At 45.2% G+C, this 15,367-nt stretch overlaps 1 protein-coding gene across 1 annotated transcript in view; it reads left to right on the top strand.

Annotated features, from left to right (window-relative positions):
• Nucleotides 1-10,427, top strand: part of ARGLU1 (arginine and glutamate rich 1) — a 46,936-nt gene extending 36,509 nt beyond the window's left edge. The window contains 1 exon segment of the mRNA XM_029604544.1: nt 9,494-10,427. Coding sequence (XP_029460404.1) covers nt 9,494-9,658 — 165 coding nt within the window. The 3' untranslated portion in view covers nt 9,659-10,427.
• The last annotated feature ends 4,940 nt before the right edge of the window (nt 10,428-15,367 follow it).

Raw genomic sequence — 15,367 nt, 5'->3', positions numbered from 1 at the left:
AAGGATCTCCAGGGTCACAAACTGGAGGTCCATCTTAAACGAATTTTTGAAGTCTCCACTGTGGGCATTAGAGCGGCAGTCTGCAGCAGCTATTTACTGTGGGCCAGTTTGTAATGGGTTCAACAGTTGCATAGTACCAGGGATCTGCAACCTCAGGAAGCAAAGCAGGCAGAGCGGTTGGAGGCCGCAGTGGCTTATGGAGCAGATGCCCTGTATGACCTTCTGCATACCTCGTCCAGGACCATGGTATCGGCTGTCTCAGCAAGGAGGCTATTGTGGCTGCATAATTGGGTGGCAGACGTCTCCTCCAAGGTTCAGCTTGGGGCGTTACCCTTCAAGGGAAAGTTCCTTTTTGGTGAGGACCTTGAGCAGCTGATCAAACAATTGGGAGAGAATAAGGTACATAAGCTCCCAGAGGTCAGGCCGAAAAGTTCGAAGGGCTTCCTACCTCGCTCCCATTTTCGGGGCCAGCAGCATTTCCATCAGAGCAGAATTTGGGGAAGTCTCGGGCTTGGTCCCAATCCTTTCGTGGCCGCAGAGCCAAACGAGATGGGCCCGCCCCATGGGCAAGGATCACCAAGGCATCACAATGAGAATCAGCCGGCCCCCTCTTTGGTTCCGCTTATCTGGGGTCGGCAGACTCTTACCAGGAGTGGGTCAAAATCACGTCGGACCAGTGGGTTCTGTGTGTGATAGAACACGGTTACGCGTTAGTTTGCTCATCCACTCTGCAGCCTGTTACACACAGATGGAACCTCCAACGTTCAGCCAGGTTTTCTCAGCCGTCAGCAACTGGATCCCGGGGAATGGGAATTGTTGGAGAGTGCCCTGGACTTAATCTCCCGCAAGTGGGGTCAGCCACATGGCAACCCGGGGCAGTGCCAAGGCAGAGCGATTCTTCAGCTACAGAAGAGAGCACAGAGCGGAAGCATTTGATGCGCTCGTAGTCCCTTGGCCTCAGGATGTTTTCCTTTGTATTTCCTCCATGGCCCTTGATCAGCAAGGTCCTCAGGAGAATAGAAGTTCATCCAGGCCAGGTGATCCTGGTTGCTCCGGAGAGGCTGCATCGTCCGTGGTTTGAGGATCTGATCAACCTGGCGCTGGATGGACCCCTGCGGTTCAGTCATCTCCCAAATCTCCTGCATCAAGGCCCTATATTTTTGGATCAAACAGATCACTTTTGTCTTGTAGCCTGGCTTTTGAGAGGAAGAAGGGTTATCAGGAGGATTTCATTTCTACTCTATTACGAGCTCTGAAGCCCTCTACTTCCATGGCCTATGTTAGAGTTTGGCTTTTCCTATCATCCCACTTTTCTGCAATTGCTAACCAGGGAGTGGGATACTCCCGAGACTTCACTTAAGGTAGGCCGTGCCATGGAGAAACTTTATCCGCTACCAGAGGATTTTTTGGACCTGATTAAGGTCCCGAAGGTAAACTCGGCGGTGACAGTGGTAACCAAGAGAACGACGATACCGGTGACGGGTGGCATGGCCCTGCGGGACACGCAGGATAGAAAGTTGGAGGTTTACCTCAAGCGGGTGTTTGAGGTCTCAGCTCTAGGTCTCCGGGCCGCCATCTGTAGCTCCCTGGCGCAGAGGGCTAGCCTCCGCTGGGTGCAGCAACTCCTCACCTCGCAGGCTTTACCACCTGAAGTGGCACAACAGGCAGACCGGCGGGAATCTGCTATAGCTTACGGGGCGGATGCCTTGTATGACTTGTTCCGCGTCCTGGCGCGTTCCCATGGTCTCCGTGGTTTCCGCCTGACGTCTCCTTTGGCTCCGCAACTGGTCGGCGGACCCCTCCTCCAAGTCCAGCCTGGGTTCTCTTCCTTTCAAGGGCAGGTTCCTCTTCAGGGAAGATCTCGACCAGCTCAAGTCCCTGGGGGAAAATCCGGTATACAAACTCCCGGAAGACCGTCAGCGAAATTTCAGGACTTTCACTTCCTCCAGATCTCGCTCCCGGGGGCAACGTCGCTACCGCAATTACAAACAGCAGGGGCCTCTGACTCCGTTTTCCAGGTCCCAGGCCTGGCCCCGTTCCTTTCGCGACCGCAGGCCTGCCCGGGAGGGAACAGCTCGGGGGCTCGTCCAAGCCCGCTCAATGATACCGCGCTCCCCTACTCCTCGATGCCGCGGATCAGGGGAAGGATCTCGCGTTTCTACGAGGAGTGGGTTCGCATCACCTCGGACCAGTGGGTCCTAGACATCTTAAAGAACGGCTACGCTTTGGAGTTTGCCCACCGCCCGCGAGACCGGTTCATCTTCTCGCCTTGCGGATCGAGTCTCAAGAGAAGGGCGGTACAACAGACCTTGGACAGGCTCCTGATACTCGGTGCCATCGCGCCCGTCCCCTTCGGAGAGGTGGGCTCGGGCCATATTCCATCTATTTCGTCGTTCCCAAAAAGGACGGCTCCTTCCGCCCAATCCTGGATCTCAAGGAGGTCAACAAGTCTTTACGGGTCTCCCGGTTCCGCATGGAGACCCTATGGTCCGTGATTGCGGCGGTACACCAAGGGGAATTCCTTGCCTCATTCGACCTGACGGAGGCCTATCTGCACATTCCCATCTTCAGGGCCCATCGGAGGTTTCTCCGCTTCATGATCCTGAACTGAGACTTCCAGTTTCAAGCCCTCCCCTTTGGGCTGGCGACTGCACCGCGGACGTTTACGAAGATTATGGTGGTGGTGGCGGCCGCTCTAAGGCGAGAGGGAATCCTTGTCCACCCCTACCTGGACGACTGGCTCATTCGAGCGAAGTCCTTCTCCCAGGGACAGTCGGCGGTTTCCAGGGTCGTCCACCTGCTCCAGTCCCTGGGCTAGGTGGTGAACTTCGCCAAGAGTTCCCTCATCCCCTCGCAGCACTTGGATTTCTTGGGAGCACATTTCAATATGCTTCAGGGCAAAGTCTTCCTACGCCCGGACAGGGCTCAATCCCTCCGGGAACAAGTACAGCGTTTTTCTGTGTTACTAGATCCCACGTCCTGGGATTATCTACAGCTCCTGGATTCTATGGCCTTCACGATCGATCTTGTCCCATGGGCTTTTGCGCATCTTCGGCCTCTGCAAGCGGCTCTTCTCTCCCGTTGGAAACCAGTGTCTCAGGATTACCATGTGGTGCTTCCTCTTCCCGCAATCACCAAGGACAGCTTGGGCTGGTGGCTGCATCCTCCTCATCTGGCCCAAGGAGTCTCTCTGGAGACCCCGGATTGGGTGGCGGTTACGACCGATGCCAGTCTATCCGGCTGGGGGGCGGTATGCCTCCGGAGCTCTGCCCAGGGACAGTGGACGAAGGAGCAAGCGACCTGGCCGATAAATCGCCTGGAGACAAGGGCCGTGCGGCTGGCCCTCATTCAGTTCTTGCCCTTGGTCCGGAATCGAGCGGTGAGGATCCTCTCAGACAATGCGATGACCGTAGCATATATCAATTGCCAAGGAGGCACGAAGAGCAGGCACGTCTCGCTCGAAGCCGCCCGCCTCATGTCGTGGGGGGAGAAGCACGTAGCTCGCCTGGTGGCGTCGCACATCGCGGGCGTAGACAACATTCAGGCCGACTGAGTCGTCAGCAACTGGATCCCGGGGAGTGGTCCCTCTCAGACTTCTTCTCCTTCAGCATCGCTGGGGGACACCACGACTGGACCTCATGGCGACGTCCTTCAATGCCAAGGCTCTTTGATTCTTCAGCCGCCGGCGAGAGCATGGAGCGGAAGTAGTAGACGCTCTAGTGCTCCCCTGGCCGGAACAAGTTCTACTCTACGTTTTCCCCCCTTGGCCTCTGGTGGGCAAGGTTCTTCGGAGAATAGAGCGTCATCGGGGACCAGTCATTCTGGTGGCTCCCGAGTGGCCACAGCGCCCTTGGTTTGCAGATCTGCTCCACCTGGCGGTGGACGGCCCGGTTCGGTTGGCCCATCTTCCACGCTTGCTTCGCCAGGGCCCCATATTTTTCAACCAGGCAGAACGCTTCTGTCTTGTGGCCTGGCTTTTGAACGGCGTTGTCTCCGCCGCAGAGGATACCCTCAAGCCGTAATTTCGAGGCTCCTTAAGGCCCGGAAGACCTTGATCTCTGTTACCTACGTGCGGGTCTGGAAGGTTTTTGAGGCTTGGTGCACAGCGCATGATACTCATACTTCAAGGGCTTCCGTTCCTCAGATCCTGGCGTTCCTCCAGGGCGGAGTGGATAAGGGACTCGCCTACAACTCCCTGCGGGTTCGGGTCGCTGCCCTGGGCTCGCTTCTCCAGTATGCGGACCAGTCATCTCTATTGGGACAGCCGGACATCACCCGTTTTCTCAAGGGAGTGAAACACGGCCTCCCGTTCGGGATCCGTTTCCTTCTTGGAGCCTTAACCTGGTTCTTCGGTCCCTGGCAGGTCCTCCTTTCGAGCCTCGTCGAAACACCTCCATTAAGGACATCACACTCAAGACTGTTTTCCTGGTGGCCATAAATTCCACGCGCCGCATCTCGGAGCTCCAAGCGCTCTCCTGTAGGGAACCCTATCTCTGGTTCACGGATTCCGGGGTTTCGCTACGCACAGTACCCTCCTTTCTTCCCAAAGTCGTCTCATCTTTTCACCTCAATCAGACGGTCGAGCTCCCCTCCTTCCCAGAGGGGGATTTGGGGCACCTGCGTTCTTTGGATGTCAAGCGGATCATCATTCGCTATTTGGAGATCACAAATGATTTTCAAGTCTCCGACCATTTGTTTGTGTTGTGGTTGGGACCGAGGAAGGGGTTCCCTGGCCTCGAAGACCACGATTGCCAGGTGGCTCAAGGAAGCTATAGTCTCAGCTTACATAGGTGCGGGTCGGGAGCCTCCACGGGGGGATTAAGGCACATTCCCTTCGCTCTCAGGCTGCTTCCTGGGCCGAGGTACAGTCCGTCTCCTCACAAGAGAGATGTAGAGTGGCGACCTGGAAGTCGCTCCATACCTTTGCACGCCATTACCGATTTGCATTTACCCTCATCGTCCACGGGGTGTTTCGGCACCAAGGTCATTCGAGCAGGGCTTTCAAGGGCCCACCCAGTGTAGGGAAGCTTTGATACATCCCACCGTCTGGACTGATCCTGGTACGTACAGGGAAAAGAAAATTATTCCTTACCTGCTAATTTTCGTTCCTGTAGTACCAAGGATCAGTCCAGACGCCCACCTCTTGTTACCATACCTGCTCGATATCTCCACTGCACCTCGTTTTCTTATACCTGTTGGGCATTTGCGCCAGATTTCTTTCTAGTTCCTGTTGTCTTGCGAGTCTGTTCTCTAGTTCGTTCTGCAAGTTCTCAATTCTGGCGCCAGTTGCCTCATTTGGGCTATTGTTTTTTATGATTGTTACACTTGATCCAGCCTTGTTAGCTTGTTTTTGGCTTTGATATACTCTATACTGAGCTCCTGCAGAGGGTGTACATGTACTTATGCCAGCACCCTTCGAAGCCTTGTCTGACTCCATCTGCTGGACGGGGGACATAACCCACTGTCTGGACTGATCCTTGGTACTACAGGAATGAAAATTAGCAGGTAAGGAGTAATTTTCTTTTACAGTAGTTTACAGTGGACAATACAAAGGCCTGGACAATAGATCAGAGATCCTCCTTTTCAAATACATATTTTAGATGTCACAACAGTCTGTTTAAGGTTTACCCCCTTTTTAGAACATTCTGGAGATGATTCCTAAATGTTAACTGGCTATCAAACACTACTCCTAAATTATGCACCAATTTTTTTAAACTGAATGTCAGTTTCATGTAATGACAAAAAAAAAATCTATATTTCTTGAAAGGCATTCCAGATCACGAGAGAAGCATATTACTTCAGTTTTCCGAATGTTCAATATTAGATAATTCTTTTTTTTTTTTTAATCTGTTCGTTAATGAGCAATCTGCAGTGCTGCCTAGGGCAGCTGTGGGGTTACTCGCTATGATAAAGTACAATTACAGATCATCTGCATAGAGCCTAAGTTATAGACTGTGAGTCCAGTAGTGAGCATAGCAGCAGTACCGCAGTTAAAACTGATCCCTGAGGGGGGGGACCCTGCAGAAGATTTCAAGCCAAGAAGACTGAACCTATTGTTTTCTAGACTCAAACGATTTAAACCAGGCCAGAACAGCTCCCCCCAATTCCTTTTAGCCTCTCAAGTAGAAAGGTATGGCATACAGAATCAAATGCTGATGACACACAAAACAAGGCAATAATAGATTCTCCCTTGTCAAGCTTCAAAAGTAAGAAATCCAGCAGAGTGAAGTAATAATCTCTGTGCTATGTTTTTGTCTTAAATCCACTGATATTTATGTAAAATCTGGTTTTCAGTGTGATAGCTGAGGCTAGACTAGAAGTTTACCCAAAGTCACAACATTTGAAATTGGACGATAGCTGCTACTAGGAGATTCCAGAGGAAGATTTCCCTTCTTACAAACTGGTAAACAGAGGCTTGCTTCAGTAAAGAGGGCGTTAATCCTTCCTTCAAGGAGGAATTAACTAGTAGTCTGATAATCTCATCAAAATATACATCAGAGAGAGAGTGCATGGGCCAAGTGAACAAATAGTTCTTCACCTGGGCCATCGCCCTTTCGATTTCAGATTGCCCAGCTTCACTAAAAGATTCCCATACTAACTGCGTGCTAAGCTGACTTTGCTAGTGTTATCTTGATTGAGTACCATTCTGTTGGTATTCAAGCTCAGTTTTTAATATGCTCATTTTATGTATCAGGTAGCAAAGTCAGCCGAAGAGAAATTACCTTTACATTTTTCTTCGATTCCTATCATTTATTCTCTTGATCATATTAATAATTCTAAAGGTCTATTAAGTGAAGAGTGAAGCTGCACAGAATAATCTTTCTTGCATTAGAAAATCACTTGTAAACGGTTCTAGCACTAACATTGATAATGGGTTAAATCTGTAGTGCTCTCTGCCACATTCATGCATTGGTGCCAATATGGTTTCACAGAGTTTTGGAACATCCTTTCTGTGCAAGGATTTCCCATAGAAAACATCGCTTTGCAAGGCTTCTTCAATCTGTATTGGATGTGTGCTCCTCTGCAGTGGAAAAAAGAGAAACAGTTTTGCTCCCTTAGTTGGCTTTTTATCACATCAACCCTGGTATTATCCTTAGCCTTTTTTCAGACCTCCAAGTCTCTTCTTTTTTTGACATGGTTGCTAGGCCCCACACTTTCTCGATGTGGCCTATCTGCTGTTTTGATTTTGTGTTGAAGCCTCTGTTCTTTCCAAACATACAGTGGGAAAAGCACCAAGTGCTGCCTCTGATAAAACTTCAAGATGTCTATTTCTGATGATCATCAAAGTCTGCATCAGTTACCTGTAGCTAGAACATATCTCATTGTGGCATTTACACAAAGCTGGGCCATCAAATTCCAGAGATTGAAATGTCATGAAAACTAAGCTATCAGGTGGAAGTCTGTTGCAACTCCTCTAGTGGTGGACCTGTTTTCATCCCCTCAGAGCAGAAAAGGTTCTGCTCTTCTGCTCCAGGGGGGAGGATCTCAAAGCAAACCGGTCTAACGCCTGTGCCCTGAACTTGGACCTGCTGTATGCATATCCTGCAGTTCCTCTCGTTGTGAAAATCTTGTTGAAACTTAGAAGAGACCAAGGGACTATGATGCTCATAGTGCCCTTTTTGGCCAAGACAGATTTTGGTTTCTTCCTGGAGAAAGATGTCTATCAGGGATCCAGTCAGGCTGGGGAATTCCTAATCCACATCACTCACTATCGTGGTCTTTTGCGCCATCCCAGCATCAGGTCCTTGGCTTTTACTGCCTGGATAGTGAGGGTAGTTCTACAACCTCTGAATCTTTGAGGCAGGTCTCAAGAATTAATTTTAGTGCAAAATTAGCATTTATAATCACCATGTACAAAGTAGGCCCATCTCTTTACAGACCTGTCCAATTCATTCTCCCATCAAGTCTCCTGCTGGGTCTTTGGAAGTTAATGTGGTTTTGACTCAGCTGATGGAAGCCCCCCTTTGAGCCTCTGGATTCTCATGAGCTGGGAGGTCATGTTTTTGGTGTCCTTCACTTTGGCCCACAGAGTCATTGAACTGCAGGCCATAGTGATCTGGCCACCTTATACAAAGTTTTTTCTGAAATGGGTAATTCTGTGCACATATCCTAAGTTCCTACCTGAGATAGTATTGGACTTCCACCTTAATAGACCTTTCAACAATATTTCCTAAGCCACATATCCACAAAGGTGAACAAGTGTTGCACAGTTTGAACTACAAAAGAACCTTAGCCTTCTGTCTGGAACAGATTTGAAGCCTTTAGAAATTCCACCCAGTTTTTTGTTTCTTTTGATGCCAACAAACCTGGGATTTCTGTTGCCAAACACTCTTATGAAATTGGCTAGCAGATTTCTTCTCCTATTATGCCTAGATGGGTCTGAATCTGGTGGGCCAAGTCAAAGCTCAAGGTATCAGAGGTATGGCAGCTTGGGAATCTTACTTGTATGACTTGGTGACTTTGCTTATCTTCAGAGAAAGTGAAGTTGCTTACCTGTAACATCACTGACTTGTATGCCTGTTTTCAGAGAATATCTGATACAGGAAGCAATTTTGCTTTATCCTTTAGACATTTGTAAACATGGTTTTATTTTTCATAGGCCTCTATTTTATATTTGAACAACTTTCTTAAAGCTTCTATATTATTTATAACAAAATTGAAGTTACTTGTATAAGGAAGAAAAGCTGCCCAGCCATTTTTTTTCCGTCTTGGTCATGCTTTTATTAAAAAAAAGCACAGTTTGTTAGTGAATTGTCATAAAAAATGTTCTGGAAATCTTGCTTTCCTCTTCAACACTAGCTGTTCATGCCTTTTCTACCATTTCAATGCTGCTCCAAAAATATCCACTGGTGAAAGGGGTAAAGTGATAATCATAAAATAGAAATAGAGGACAGGAAGATGGAACACCTGAGAAAATGTTTGCAGTTTTATATGGAGTTACCTGTCAGATTTTGAGAAGTTCAGTTCATATTCAGTTGCTTGGTAACGTGTTCACAAACTAAAATCTTTCCATGTTTTTGTTTTAAAATGCTAACCAAACACCTATATTTATTGGTGGAAAATAGTAGTAGTACTTACTATTAGACACTTTCGGGAGGAAAGAGGGACCGAGTTTACACTCATCTTGTTCGGGATGTTATAGTATTCAGATCTTTCTGCATTCTTTAAGGCAGGGGTGGCCAACTCCGGACCTCAGGAGCCACAAACAGGCCAGGTTTTCAGGATATCCACAATGAATATGCGTACGCAAATCTCTCCCACGCATATTCATTGTGGATATCCTGAAAACCTGGCCTGTTTGTGGCTCCTGAGGTCCGGAGTTGGCCATCCCTGCCCTAGGGATTTATAATTCAATAATATATGTACACTTTGTAGCCAGTTTCTCATATTTATGTAAAATAACCTGGTTTATCAGTTCATAGATTCAACATGCTAACATTTTAGTTAGAACATTGATGTTTCATTGACTCTGGTTCTGCAATTTTTAATGCAGGCTGAAGAACAATTGAAAATTGTTGAAGAACAAAGAAAAATTCATGAAGAGAGGATGAAATTAGAACAAGAGAGACAGCGCCAACAAAAGGAGGAACAAAAAATTATTCTGGGCAAGGGGAAATCCAGACCAAAACTGTCCTTTTCACTAAAATCTGCAGATTAAACTGGCACCTTTGAACTTGTAAAAAGCAAAATGAAAAATTGTATGATAGCTTCATGTTGAAGTGGGGTTTGTGTTGGGTTGTTTTGGTTTTTTGTTTTTTTTTTGGGGGGGGGGGGGTTGGGAGGAGGGTTTTTTTTTTGGTTAGCTTGTTCTAATAGGAACTATGCTCTGAATTTAATATTTTTTCTTTTAACTTGAGTTCTATAAGGTCATGTCCTTATCAGATCGTGGTTGCATTTTTAAAGAATTATGTAATGTCAGCCATTTTGGTTCTGTTATTCAGTGATCTTAAACACTGGTCACATTATGAATTGTTATGGATGATCTGATAAGATTTTTACTGACCCACTTATCTCGAGAGTACTGTTTAATATCGGACAGTGCATATGCTGGTTTTGCCTCCTTTTTTTTTTTAAATCTAAATTCTTTGTATTTTCATCTGCAAAGTCCCAGGGTATTAATGGACCTCTGTATTGTATAGTTAAATTAGTATCCTATGATACTGTTGCGCTTGATGTTCCCGATACAGGTAAGGATACAGATGGTTAGATTGGCTAAGAGTGTGTGTGTGTGTGTGTGTATGTGCGTGCATGTGTATGAATGTATGTATGTATATTTGTATCTATATAGAGAGAGAAATATAGATATAGATATATAATTTCAGTATTGTCTTTTGCATTTTTATTACTGCAAAAAAACGCAGCCAGCATTCCCTATTCTGTAAATAGACTAATTTACTCAATAAAGTTGTCTGAAATGCATAATTTTACTTAGTAGTTTTTCAGTGAATATATCTGTAGTTTTAGAAAAGTTTATATTAATGCAATTTTAAAACTACTAAAGTCTTTGCTTGTAAGCTTTTTTTTTTTTTTTATTAAGAGCAGTGGCATTTAGTTTAAACAAATGTATGTGTTTAGCTGATGCGGGGTTTTTTTGGGGGTTTTTTGTGAATTTTCGTTATGTGGACAGTTCCTCTTGGCAGCAATTCCATGTTTTAAATAGCTGTTTGGCTTACTACATCCAGATTGCTCAAGTAAGAGACCCCTTACAGGTCCATATTCAGAGGCATTTAGCCAGAAAACCTACAAGTTATTCAGCTTGTAGGAGTATCTGGTATTGATACCTTAGATTAGATTACTAGATTTAACCAATCATCTTGTAATACAAATTCATTAATTTTAGAGAGCAGCTAAATATACTTTTGTTAGGTAGTAAGTTAATTTTTATTAGAGCATAAGTAAAAGTTTAAAATGGTACAAATGTTTTTTGTTTTGGTTTAGTTGTATAGTTCAAATCAGTGTCATGGAAGATAAACAGAACTTATAAGTGTTATCTCTAAGTCACTTAGTATTTACGCAGTACCAATCTAAATAATCCAGCTGAAAAGTAATGGTTCAGTATTCTTGCCCTTATCCAGTCCAGGGCACAGCCCTGCAGAAGTCAGGAATCTGTTGCATTATGGAGTAAATCCAGCAAATCCCCGAATTGGTGAATGACAGACAAAACCCAAAAGGTCTCACAGATATCTTCATGAGATGTGATGGCAGAAACAGGGTAAAGATTTACTAGATTTCTAAAGTCTTTCAAGGGAATAGATAATGACTCTGAAACTCAATCTTAACTTACAAATCACAGTTGTTGTGACCTGCATAGTCAGTTCTGTCAGCAAAGAAAGCTACCATCAGGGTAACAAGAGTCCTTTTCTCTGATAGAAGCCTCATTGCATATTCAGTTTCATAGGCTCCAACGTTGATCTGTATTGATGTGGCCACTGCCTATAGACAGGATTGGTGGGATGCAAATGATGTTGTCTGAGTCCTGATGCATATGAATATTCCCACTATGGGTTAATGGAGTTAAGAGTAAAACAGGTGCTAGAATAATACTTACTCCATAGCTGGTCTCATGGCTGGATAAAAAGTTTTAACCAAGGACATACTCGTTCTTGTCCAAGGTTTCTGCTCTCAGTGAGAGGTGCTAACAAATGTCTTATATGAAGAACAATCATGGTTTCTTCTGTTTGAATTACAGCCTCATATGACGTTACCAAAATCATCACATGGCCAAAGACTCCCATGTTTGTATTGCTTAAGCCTGTGCTTTTAGTTAAGTCTGTGTGCATAGCAGCAGGCCTCAGGTTCAGTGATGCTCATCCTTATTTAGGGTCACTGGCATTTACCCTAGTTTTTCCCTTGTAAGATGGAATATGCTGCAAAGGACGCATTGCCTCTTACACCTAACTAGCAAAAATAATTGTGCAAGTTGAATTCAGAGTAACACAAGATATTAATGATAAATGCAACAATATAAATAATGCAAAATTTAAATCAAGAAAAATAAGCAACAATCTTTATTGATTAAGCTTCAGTGTAACATCATTGAATATACTCAAAAATGTGATTAATTGATCTTGCATGAATAATAAATGTGAGTAAATATATGTAATGCCCGTTGGAGAAGTGGACTCCTAGTTCTGAGTGTTGGTGATGCTGCCTAGTGAGCAAGCCTATGAGGCCCACCCAGTCAGCTGGCGGAGAAACCATGTGGCGGGTCTAACTGGAGCTTTGTCTGTACCAGCCCCATTTCCCGCAGGTTGAGCCCTTGGGTTCCGGGGGCCAGCAGGACTTAGGATAATCCAAGAGAAGAAACCAAGTAAGCGTGGATCAAGGCAGGCAATAGACTGCAGAACAGGTAACAAGCCAGAGGTCAGGGCAGGTAGCAGACAGAGGCCAGGTCAGGATCCAGGAGATCAGTCCGAGAGAAACAGAGCAGACAAAAAAGGACCAACGGGACAAGTAAGGGAAGGAACAGGCAAGCGAGAGCACAGAGGAGCAAGGAACAAGACAAGGATAGCAACACGCACTGGAACACAAGGGCACCAGGAGACCTGTTGCTGAGGCGCTGACTGCTTCCTCGTGTACCCAGCATAACAGGCAGTCCAGAGTTGGAGGAAGTTCTATCCCAGGTGATTGGAACAGCATGCTGCTGGAGTCGCTTCAGATTTAATATAATTATGAGGGGGGGGGGGGTATCAAGATGGAGGCTTGAACGGTTGTGTTGCCACTGCTCTCGTTGAATTCCTGTATTACCTGGTCTTGGAGAATCGTGTGTTTCTTTTTTTTTTTTTTTTCAAATATGCCGCACAAACGGAAGGGGAAGGTACGGGTTTACCCAACAGAGCCCGTTAACATCCCTGAGCAGAGAGTGATCTCTCAATACACCGTGCCGATACAGACAACGCCTGGGCTAAGCCCCATTGACGGAGTAAGGAGAGGAGACTTACTATTGTCGGGGGATGTCAACGCTGTCCCCGCCGGACCCCAGACCACCTCCATTAGCTTTTTCACTGGGAACTGCGGGGGATGGTATTGCTGTCGCCGGACACCTTGGATCGGCTGGGATTTGCGAAGTTAACCCGGAAGTAATTACTGCTTTGGGAGCCTCGGCGCGCTTAGACCCCGGGAGTGAAGGAGCGGTTGGAGGCCCTGGATCTCTCGTAGAGGGGGGAAGGAGCACAAGGAGGAGGCCCTGGGACATCAAATTTTCAGTTTGAAGATTTAACCAAACCGGAGGTGGTTACAATGGACTCCCTATGGGAGTTCATGGCAGGTATGTCAAAACTGCTACAGGAACAGACGCTCCGGGTAGGAAATGTGGAAAAGAAATTGGATTTAGTAATAAGATGATTGTTTAGTTCTGCAGCAGCAGACACAAACTATGGAAGCAATTAAACTGGATGTTAAAAATATACAGGAGTCCACTGGAGGGCTTGCCCGTGAAAATTCCATCATATCGCGCAGATTGGAAGCGGTCGAAAACTATTTGAGACATTTGAATATAAGAATCCTGAATTTTCCTAAGATAATGGGAGAATTACCTTTGGTTACATTGAAAAGATATTTTAGAGGTCTTAAAACTCCCAGACGATGAATTCCACAGTTTAAGAAGATAAACTTTCTGACTCAGAGAGTTGCTAATATGCAAGAGAGGAGAGAGATAAAACCAGATTTTCTTAACTTGACCCAATATCTTGAAAATTTGGATTTGGAGGTAGTGGATAGAGCAGTATTGTTTGTGTCATGTTACTCGGAACAGGATTTTGCATTCATTATGAAAGCATATTTTAAGAATTTAAGTGCTCTGTTCCATGGTCAAACCATTTGACTGTATCCGGATCTTGCAAGACCCACTCAAATAAGGCGAAAAGAGTTTTTGCTATTAAAATCGGAAGTAATAGCCATTGGTGCGAAATTTCAACTTCGTTACCTATGTCGTTGTATTATAAAAATTCAAACAATACTTTTGTTTTCTTTATTCCGGAACACCTGAAGCAGTTCCTAGTTAGCAGAAGGCAGAACAATGCCATAGGTTAATATTTGGGGGGGGAAAGGAAATTGTATTGGTCCGCCTATCTGTAATATTTTCTTTTTCTTTTTTGTTGTATTGGTCATTTCCTCTAAAGGTAGAAAATACTCTCTCCATATTTTCTTTTTGAGGTTTAATAGTAATAAGGGGACATGACTGAATGTATTTCCCTTAAAAAATTTGTTGTTTATTGTATGTTACCTAAAAAAAAATTTAATTTCTTGTTACTATTGTAACCATGTCTTATACAAAGTGTATTCTTTAATTATTGTAAAGTCTCATAAATAAAAAATTTAAAATATATATATAATTGTGAAAATTAAAATGTTATGTGAGCTAACTTAAAGTATGTAATATCACAACTCAGTAACTTGGCGTTCCGCTAAGTCTTGCAAGCACAATGACATGGAAGTAAAATAGTTCCATCCACAAGAAATCATAGCCTTAAGCTTTCAGTTCATGAAAAACAAAGTAATGTATTTTATGAGCAAAAGAGCACCAAAAGTAAGAAGGGCATATGTCGAAACATAGTCCACATCACAGGCCTCATAGTGATAAGCTGCAGTCTGGTCTACGGACAGTTCAACAGTGTGAAAGTGTTTAAAGTCCAACAAATCTAACTCTTCACTAAAGTTAATAGCATGCCCCTGAAACACATCCAGGATCTCTATCTGAGAGGACTGGTTCTGGTTCTAGGTAGTACAGGGATATTCCTCCCATGATCATTATGGAATTCTTAGATGTCAACAACCCTATGCATTCCAAAACCGGGAGATACACATAGAAGCCGCACCCGCGCCTCATGGATTTTAAAAAGGGGTGCAAGTATACACACATCTCCTGGTATGCGTACAAATCGAGAAGTCGAAAAAGGGGTGGGTGTGGGCGGAGCCTGGGCATTCCGGATCTGTAACCTGTAGTATGTGCGTAGGTTTAGGTCCCCTACCGTGTAACTTCTGCTATGGGTGGTGGGGTTTGAAGGGTCGGGGCTAATAGAGTAAAACAGAAGCTAGCTAGGGGGATTAGGAAGTCCTGTTCTTTACAAGGGAGAACTGTGGAAAGTGGTAATTGTCAGCATGCGTATCTATTAAATTCCCCCCACTTACATGCTCGAAGCGGCATTTGTGCACACATGCTTGCAACCATATAAAATTGTGCACACATATATGCACGTACAGCCGATTTTATAATGTGCGCCTGTACTGCTATTTACGGTCTCCAGAAGAAGGCGAGACATCCGAAGATTTGTGAGAGAATGGCTTTAGGAGATATGGTAAACCATACATCCTCCTTTACCTGGTAGGTTTGGAGTGTGTGACTCAAGACTGTCTTACTAGTCACTGT

This window comes from Rhinatrema bivittatum, chromosome 5, assembly GCF_901001135.1.
Source record: "Rhinatrema bivittatum chromosome 5, aRhiBiv1.1, whole genome shotgun sequence".
NCBI classification, from domain to species: Eukaryota; Metazoa; Chordata; class Amphibia; order Gymnophiona; family Rhinatrematidae; genus Rhinatrema; species Rhinatrema bivittatum.
This window is presented reverse-complemented; position numbering and strand designations above follow the sequence as displayed.